Source organism: Chaetura pelagica, unplaced genomic scaffold (assembly GCF_000747805.2).
Source record: "Chaetura pelagica isolate M959 unplaced genomic scaffold, ChaPel_1.0 scaffold405, whole genome shotgun sequence".
In the NCBI taxonomy this organism is placed as follows: domain Eukaryota; kingdom Metazoa; phylum Chordata; class Aves; order Apodiformes; family Apodidae; genus Chaetura; species Chaetura pelagica.
In genome coordinates this window covers 5,533,288-5,542,709 of record NW_009953489.1, presented here as the reverse complement: position 1 = coordinate 5,542,709, position 9,422 = coordinate 5,533,288, and the positions used below count along the sequence as shown (strand labels likewise).

The 9,422-nt window shown below is 46.7% G+C and overlaps 1 protein-coding gene across 1 annotated transcript in view; it reads left to right on the top strand.

Moving 5' to 3' along the window:
- The window catches only part of EXOSC2 (exosome component 2), a 4,737-nt gene extending 1,256 nt beyond the window's left edge, over positions 1 to 3,481 (top strand). The window contains exons 2-8 of the mRNA XM_009998987.1: positions 3 to 34; positions 228 to 317; positions 642 to 707; positions 866 to 934; positions 1,767 to 1,943; positions 2,125 to 2,253; positions 3,108 to 3,481. Of these exons, the coding sequence (XP_009997289.1) occupies positions 3 to 34; positions 228 to 317; positions 642 to 707; positions 866 to 934; positions 1,767 to 1,943; positions 2,125 to 2,253; positions 3,108 to 3,188 (644 nt within the window). The 3' untranslated portion in view covers positions 3,189 to 3,481. The remainder of the gene's footprint in view (positions 1 to 2; positions 35 to 227; positions 318 to 641; positions 708 to 865; positions 935 to 1,766; positions 1,944 to 2,124; positions 2,254 to 3,107) is intronic.
- Positions 3,482 to 9,422: the final 5,941 nt, after the last annotated feature.

Here is a 9,422-nt window from a genome sequence, read left to right as displayed (position 1 = left end):
AGTTGGAGACATCGTGGTCGGGAGGATCACGGAGGTAAAGCTGGGCTTTGGGAGGAGGAGGGTGGCCCTGCCGCTGTGTCTGGGGCCGGCCCGGAGCACCTGGGACGTGCGGGTTTTCAGCGGGATGAGCTGAGCGGCTCCTCCTGCGGGGCCTCCCGCCGCGCCCAGACTCTCCTGCTCCATCGCTGGGGGTGCGTTAATCCACCAGTGGTTTTTTCCTTCTTCAGGTTCCGCAGAAGCGATGGAAAGTGGAGACGAATTCCAGGCTGGATTCAGTCCTGTTGCTGTCATCCATGAATTTACCTGGTGGGGAACTGGTGAGTGTGGGTTCACACAGAGCAGGGCCAGAGCCCTTCTGCTTCCCCACCAGCAGCTGGGAAGCCCTTCCCACAGTTAGCACAAGGGTAGTGCTGCGTTTGAGCAAGTAGAGCAGGTCTGTAGTGCTCTGGTACCTTTAACTCCTGGTGTTATTTGGACACAGACACATCACTGATCTAAAGGTGTGCCGGTCTGTCTGGTTTTCCTTTGATTGCCACCCTGTGTTTTGCCCAGCATCCTGAGGTTCCCCCCAGCATGTCAGCACTAACTGATGGGTTTGCTTTCTGAGCTGGATGTAACTTTCTTTGTGTTGTGTGTTTCAGAGAAGGAGATCAGCAGAAGATGAGCTTGCAATGAGGGATTATCTGCAGGAAGGGGACCTCATCAGTGTATCCTTCTACTGCTTGCACTTGGACAGGAGACCCAAGGGGGGCATGGGGAGAACGACCAGACCTTGCCTAGACTGGCTGGTCAGGAGAGCTCTCTGCCAGGGGCTGGTGGCACTGGGCAGCATCAGGGACCTTGATTCCTTAAGTGACACTGACAGGCAGAGGTCCAGTCCGTGTTTTCTGATGGGGCTGTATCACTGCACACCAGGAGTCTGAAATATGGGAAGGTAAGTTGTTCAGAAGCACTTGTTTTCAGTCTAATTTTGCTCCATTTCTATCAGGTTTTTCAGAGGAATTTTTAAGAAGGCGGCTCTGGAGTAGAGCAGGATGTTGTTATAATCCATTCCTGCAGCTTAGGAAGAGTTTTAGCTCCTATGTGGGAGAACCAAACAATTGCCTTAAAGCAGAGGCAATGAATGCCCTTGGAACTGCTGCTCTCCCTGTCCACAATTACAGCCAGTGAGTCTAGTTTCCCATACTTAGCTGCTGGCCAGCTAAACCCTGGGAAGAAAAACCTGTCTCAAACTTTTATCACTCCTTTTCAGCAGGCTGTTGCCCCTGTGACTTGTTTCTGTCCCCAGGGCTCCATTTCAGGCTTTACACAGTTGGCATTTATCTCTGGGTTTGTGCATTGGAATAAGCCAAGGGGCTGTTGAAGCGTAGGCTGCAGTTCAGGATTACCAGACCAAGGGTATTAGCACTTAAAAGATGAAAGCAAAGTGTGCTTACTGCACCAAGGGTGAAGGACAGTGGTTGGATTAAGAGGGGAAATGTTCTGCTAAACTGGGACTCTCGCTTCTCCCTGTTCTGCAGGGATGGTTGATGTGTAGTTATGGTCTCAGTTTTGACCTTATGCTGGACACTTGGGGTGTTCTTCAAAGGACTGTAGAGGCATTAGCCAGTCCTGGCAGCAGGCACGTGTTGTATTCACTGTTTCACATGAAAAGCTGTTAAAATTGACTGTTTTCTAGACCAGGCGTGGAATGCATGTTGGTGGCTTGATGTTATATCTGTGGTGCCTCATGTAACTCATGCTGAGTCTCCTGGTCTCCTCTTCAGCTTGGCCAGGGTGTGCTCGTTCAGGTCTCACCCTCCCTTGTGAAACGCCAGAAGACTCATTTCCACGACTTGCCCTGTGGTGCATCTGTGATCCTTGGCAACAATGGTTTCATCTGGATCTACCCAACTCCAGAGCAGAAAGATGAAGAGGCAGGAGGCTTCACCACCAACTTGGAGGTGAGGGTTCAGGGAAGATCAACCATCTCCTACCAACAATATTTTTTAGTCTTAAATAGTCAGAGACACATGAATAACTCGAGGCTTTCAAGGTTTGGTCCTGGGTTTGTGGCAAAGCTTTTTTATGGTAGGCTTGCATTATTCCTCTGTATATTCATCTTTTTCCTCTGTCCTTTTTCAGCCAGTTCCCTTGTCTGACCGGGAGGTGATCTCACGGCTCCGAAACTGCATCGTGGCTCTGGTTACTCAGAAGTTGATGCTCTTTGACACCAGCATCCTGTATTGCTATGAAGCATCCCTTCCTCATCAGGTACAGAAATCAGGGTTGTTTACTTTATTCCACACTGTGGGGAGGGGATGGAAAGGCTGCATCAGTTGCTGCTGAAGTCAGTAAGGCAGGTGGTAAGACTTCCTTTTGGCTTTCCAAAGCATTCTCTAGTGACAATATGACCTTCTCCCCTTCCACATGACATAAATTGCCTTGCACATTTTCAAGGATGGCTTTAAGGTTTCTGTCTCTGGCAAAGTCCAACTATTCCTGTAGAGAAATAATTCAGTTTTTTGATAGAGGTGTATCCCTTGCTGGGATTATGGGCCCTCTGTCATCCTTGTTGAAAACTGTTAAATTTGGGGTTGTGTGAGGGTATGGTGGTGCACATGAAGAGCTAATGAAAGTGTCACATACTGTGCAGAGACTGCTCTTCTGTTTGAATCCACATCCTGCACTGCTGGAAGGCTGCCTCAGTTTGGCCTCTTGCTGTACAGCTTTTCTGTGTGGTTTCTGCCAGCACAGTCACAACCAGAGTTCTTCTCATAAACTGATGAGATCTGAATTGTCTTCTGCTTTCGTTCACAGTGGCAGCCTACTTACCTAGATGGGATGTTCTTTGGAACTATACTTCCATTAATGTAATCTCTCCCCTTTCCAAATACTGGTGTGTGCCCTTCAGGGCTTGTCAGTAGCATCTCTTTTGATGTCTTATGGTCTCTGTAGGAATTTCTAATTCTACCAAGTTGACTTTGCCTTGAACCCTTTACCATGATAATCTTGTTTGACCACAACCCTCCGAACTCACTAGCTGTGTGCTGGGGACCTCTGTCCCTACAGTGTGTAATAGTAGAAGTTGATTTTTGGTGCCAATGTTGCTTGTCTTTCCACTGCAGATCAAGGACATTCTCAAACCAGAGGTGATGGAGGAGATCGTTCTGGAAACCCGACAGAGGTTGCTGGAGCTGGAGGGATAGGGAAGTGGCCAGAAGCAGTTATTTCAAGTCCCAGCATGGCAGCTTTTGTGTTGGTTTTTTTTTGCTGGTGTTGTAGCCCCAACATTCATTCCACACTTCAAAACCCACCAAAATTCTTCATTTTAACTCCCTAGCATACCTCCTGATCCCTTTTAGTACAATAGTACTAAATAGTACTTAAGTACAATAGCCTTTTAGTGCAGCAGCCTGAAAACTTGGTATCTGACCTTAATGAAGATGCAGATGCAACTGGCATGTATCTCATAGTACTTGTTGCTGTGTCTAGTGCCCCTGAACTTTGTGCTGAATGATAGAAGAATGGATGAATTTTGTGATGTTTCTCTCTTCCCCAAAGACTTTCTAATTTTTCTGCATTTTCCTTTACTGTGAGGTGGATCTGCCAGTCTGTCCTCTGACTGAAAGCTCTTGTTTTTCTGTTGAAAGCTGCAGGTCACAGGTACAAGTCTTTAGAGGACAGGAGTATCCACACCCTTGCTTACTGTATTTTGGGTCTGGCTGTTCATGGCTTCTGTGACTCCAGGGGATGAGTTTGGATGTGGACATGCTGTGGCTGGCCACATGAGCCAGAGGCCATGGGTGAGCAGTGCCTTCTCAGTCTGTGTCCATCCTGCTGGTCCTTTTTTAACACCTGATGTGATGATCTCCTCCTCTGGGGAGGTTCCAGGATTGTTTTCTATTAAATATTTTACATTTCAATAAATTTTTCAAAACTGATCAGTCATTCAGGAGTGTGTGCATTAGCTTGTCTTTCTCCAGAATCAATCTGGTATAGCTTGAGAGCTGTAGTTGGCTCAAGTTTTCTTGTGTCAGGACACCTGTAATTGTTGCAATGTCCTGTTTTCTCCTCTTCATCCATTGCTCCTCAGCCCGTTCAAGCAGGACTTGACCTTCCTCTTCAGCATATCCTCTGTGCAGGTTCCTCTGTAAGTAGGTCTCCTGGCATTGTTCACAGTGGTGCTCTCAACGTTGCTTCCCTGCAGAATCCCGTGGAGAAGTGAGTCATGCAGTTGCAGTGTTTGGGCGATGATGGGGACACTGGTGAAGATCCTCTGGCCAGTGGTTAGAGCCCCAGGCAAAAGGAAAAATTCTTTGCTCTGTCTTTTCCTGGGCATTAGATAAACCTTTCGTTGCTTCTCATCCAGCTCAGTGCGCTGTTCCTGCCGCCTGGAGCAAGCACTAGGTGGCAGCTTCGGATCGTGTTTGTGGCATTTACCTTCCCCAGCAGCTCCCAGAGCCAAGGCTGGATGCCTGCCACCAGTGCTGCGACTCGAACATTATGGAGCTCGGTGGCTAAGGACAAGCAAGGACATGGGTAATCAATTCTGCTGCTGCACAACTCAAACTTCTGCCCCTGCTGCCTCTGTAAAATAGTACTTAACTTCTCGAGGATACTGGTGGAATGCTCCACATGAGACCCAGGAATGGTTATTTTAGAGTTTTATGAGGATTACCTAGAAAGTGCTGCAACAATCTCATCCTCAAGATGAGTTGGGGAAATCTGAAAACTAAAGCTGGATGGTGAGATTGATGGTGACACTTTCAGGCATGGGGCTGAGGCTGCATTATCCACATCTGTGTGGACAGGAATAGTGCAAAAAGCTAAAGCTTTAGCAGCCTCTGTGTCTTTTAATTACAAAAGTACCTTTTTTCCCCCCCTCTACCCAATGGCTGTAGCTCATCAGCTGTTTATCTTATTACCATGTGGGGGGATTCAAGGATTTGTGCTGTGAGGCTTCTAGTTATAAGCAGATTGGGGATACACAACCAATGAGATAAAGTATCTGATGTGTCCCCTTTTGTAAAGCATTTTTGAAGGCTGATGGAGAAGTCTGTATTTAATCCAGTAGATCTCTTTGAATCTCTGTCACTTCAATGTAAATAACTCTGTGTCAGTTAAAGGACAAAGGGATGAAGAGGCTGTGCTTCACTGCCACCAGAGAGATTTGGTATCTAGAAATGGTTCTGCTGAACAAATGCAAAATAATTCTCTGTCTTCGAGCAACCTCTCTGCAGCTGTCTTAACAGGTCAGAAGTCAGAAAGGGGGGAGGGGGGGGGCGGTGAGGCTCTTGAAAGTGCAGTTGGTAATGTGGAAATGTGTTGAGGAGAGTTGTGCTCTGGAGGTGGCCAATTTAGAATTGGATCATGCTCATGGGTACCAAGCATGAGCTGTCAGACCGGCAAGGTGAGACAGTGCCAGGTTCTCATAACACAGATCTTAGGAAGAGGGAGCTGGTGTCTCTGCAGCAGGCTTTGTGGGCTGCACAGCTCAGTTGTTAGATTGGGATTTTATTTTTTCCTTGTTTTTTTCCTTGTTTTTTTTTTTGATTGTTTTGTTTTTCCTCTGCATAGCAGTCTTTAAAACTGTAGTCTGTTTCCAGGCTTTTTATATGAACCCTCTCTCCATCGTGAACCTCTTTTTGTTGTTTATGTTCAATAAATGAGGATATTAACAATGAGCTTAAGATCTGGACCGCTTGACCTCTGAGCTTTCAGGTCCGTCCTGCTCACTGCAGCATTCCTGATACTTTGGCCTTGGGGATGTATGAAATGGGGGGAGAATATGTGACTCATGCAGTTTCTGTGCTCCCGAATACCTGGCCCTTCGGTTTTAAGCCTGAGAACACGAGCACCAGCTGGTAAGGTTTGGTTGTGGATCTTTTTTGATGTGTGGGAGGAACTGTAGGTCCCGGTGTTTTCCTCCCTGGCCACGAGGGGTCATCGATGTTCATTGCAAATTCAACCAAGTCCAGCCCTAAATTTTGTAACAAGACTCTAGCGAAGACATTGCTGGCAGTTCCTGCAATCCCATCAAGCACAGCTTTGGAAGGCAGCAGGTAAGAAGATACAAGAGTGAGAAGCTTGCATGGTGAGGTAGAAGCTTCCTGAGACGTTTCAAAGGTGTCTTAAGAAAGGTACCAGGCCAGCCACCACTTCATCTGACTGAATCCATATTACTTTGGGCTCTCACAATAAATGTCAAGAGCTGCCAGTGCTCATCCATCTCAAAAACAACTGGATATGCTGCTGGGGCTCATGGTGCCCATATGGAGAGGCTTCAAGTACCATTGTTCAGTCATGACCCACAATGTGGCAGGTGACTTTTCCCCATTGCCCAGCAGAGATGAGTGAGGAGTCAAATGGGTTCTGGGGGAGGCTCTGGCATCTCAGGGAGGCTGGGGAGACAGGGGCTCTTTTTTCATAGGCAGGTCTGCATGGGAGTATGGGCAGGCTACATTAAAAATGCCTTTGAAACAAGAAGTGCTCAAGAGGTAAAGGAGGACTCCAACAAAAGCAGAATCCTCTTAAATTATTGAAATATTCTGTGGGATTTTGCTAGGCAACTTCTAAGCAGGAAGGGTGAAAAGGAAGAAACTATGGCTTCTCTGGTTCAAGAGCAAAATCATAGTCGAAAGTGGAGTGGGTGAAACCTAGTGTTGATTTTTGTATGGGGAACTAAAATGCCCATGCAGGCATTAAAACAGACAGCTCTGATTTCTTTGGTCACCCGTGTCTAGTGATAGGGAACCTGTTTACCAGCCAGCTGTAACACCTGCCTGTGCTGCTAACTCCAGGGTCAATACGTGGCACAGACGTACTTGAAAGTGGAGCTGGTAAATAGTTCCCTTGGTGGTGAGTGCTGCCTGCAGGAATGAGAACACAACATCACTTGTCTGTAGAAATGATTTTTCTGTTTCTTGGTGGCAGTGTTTGATTCATGTACTAATACGAAGAATGGCAACCTCTCTCTTTACTCTTGGTAATAACCACTGGGATTTTAAATTTGTGCTAATGGGTTATTAATCCAATTACTGCTGCTTATTACGTTACTTCTGTATCATCTGCGTGCAGTTTTGTCATTCAGTTGAGGTGAATGGTTTGAATACAAAGCTTTGAGGAGACCCTGGAAGATACTGAAATGCCACTGAGATTACAGGCAGTCTCGAAATGGTTGTTTCAGGTTCCTGAGGACTGCTGATAATTATATGCTAAAGTTTATTACTTGGTAAAGAGATTGAAGCTTTATGATATTGTTATGGAGGAATCATCACTGCAGCTGTTGGATGGAGCAACCCACACTTAACTGAAGGTAAACAGAAAAATTGTTAACATTTCTATTATGAAATGTATGGGATGTACACAAGCCACATGCAAGGCTCAATTGAAAGAAATACTCTGTATATTTAAAAAATTTATTCTGCATTCAATCTTTCTATCTCTGTCTTCTCTAACAATTTCTGAACCTGTTGGGCAACTTCAGGTGTGTTGTTACCATGAAACAATCACGATCCCACAGACAACAGGGCAGGGGACACAACATGCAATACCCTTCAGGAAGGAAAAGAGGGCAGATGTCTTGCTGTGATATTGGGGTGTCATCAGCTGGCCCATCCTGCCTGTGTGTAGCCCCAAATTAACTACAGCACTGCTTTGGGAAACAGGGAGTGATTTTGGAGTGACTGCTGAGTAGAAAGAAGTGGGGGACTTCCCCCGCTTGGGTGCTTTTGATTGCAAAGCATCAGAAGGAATACCTGGCTGTTGAACTGAAGGATAAATTCACCTAGTCTGTTAAATAAAAATTAAGTGCATTCCTCTGCATAGATCTCAGGTGAAGCAGGGAGAAGCATATATACAGCCTGTATTGTCCAGAACACAAGTCCTGGTTATTTGCAATAACCTTTGTGTATTTTAGTCATGGTCTCCCGAGTATTACAGACCTCTGGTAGTCTCCTGGAGTTCACTTCTTCAGCCCTGCCATGGTAGGAGAGATTATCCAGGATGCTTCAATCAGACCCAGAAGGGAGTAACTTTCAGTAAAAGGTGGTTGGTATTGTGTTTTGTAACAAATTTCTCTCAGGCTGCATAGACAGTTCTGTTTCCTCAGTTTCTTTGGATCTATGGAAGCTGAGCAGGGGGTTCAATCACCACAGTGAGAAGCTGATCTCCGTTACTGAGGTAAACCTGGGAGACACTATTGAGTTCATGGGATATGACCCTGGCTTTGTCTCAGCAGCATGTACCAGAATTTCTCTCTCCTGTGTGTGGCACAAGCAGCCCTCAGTAGATGCAATTTGAGTTGTTGATGGAGAAATGCCATAGAAATGGTTTGGGATTATTCTCCTGGCTAAGAATTAGGTATGTTAGTAGCAGGCTGGCAAAGCAGAGATGGAGGATCCCATAGGGCTGTACAAGGTGCTACATTTCAGATGCTATTGTTGGAAGATGAGAAATACACGTCTGCCAGGGACCCTGAATATGGCGTAGGAGACACGGAGTGTGTTTGGATTTGTCACAAGGGAGGAGTCAGTATAAACAAGCCACTCTGTGTCCAGATGGTTACCCTAAGCAGGAGCCTGCTGCACAAAATTGCATTTGTGTGTTCTGCTGTTGTTCAGTGGGAGCAACCACAGACCTTTGAGCAAAACATTCTGACCTCAAGCTGTCGCCTCAGCCCTCTTCTATTCCCAGGTGAACTGGAGAATGTATGAGAAACTAAAGATCTTCTCCAGGTTGGGGAACGTTTGTGCTGCACATCAAAGGGCCCTGCAGCGCGGGCTGAAGAATTTGGGGGTTTAACTTCAAACACCCTTTGTACCAAAGGGTGCACGAAAGTAGATCAATAAAACATTTCTTGTTACATTCACTGGCCTCTGTGGCTGTGTTTGATACCAAGTTCTGCATACGTTCTGACAGCATGAGTAAGAAAGTGAGGTCCTGTGTGCAAGCAGGGTGACTGATCTCTGGGTACTTAAAAGCTGATGTTTGTGCCACAGTTGACTCAGAAGGATCTCTTCTTTTCTGTCCTTTTCTGCAAGAGATCCAGAGTCCTGAGCTGACCAAAGGCCTTGAGATGCTTGTGCAGGAGGGACTCTCAGCTGGCTTGAGGTCCAACAAGCTCTTACTGTCAAATCTAGGGAAAAACAGCTTGTGTGGCCCTTGCAAAGGAGTAAGGGATTTGACAGGAGCTTTCTGGCTCACGGGCTAGCATTTGCTACAGATGTTATGCTAGAAAATCCCTCTTCCCCCGACACTTCCCCCGTCACTTCCCCCATCCTCCCCTTCATCTCAGTCCTCTCTCGGCTCCTCTTCAACTTCCTTCCATGGCCCCTCCACCCACCTCACCTTCCCCCCAGCCCCCTTCATGGTGCCCCAGTTTCCCTCACGGCTTCACCCACCCTGGAGACGCCTTCGTGTCCCCCCAGCCCCCCGATCCC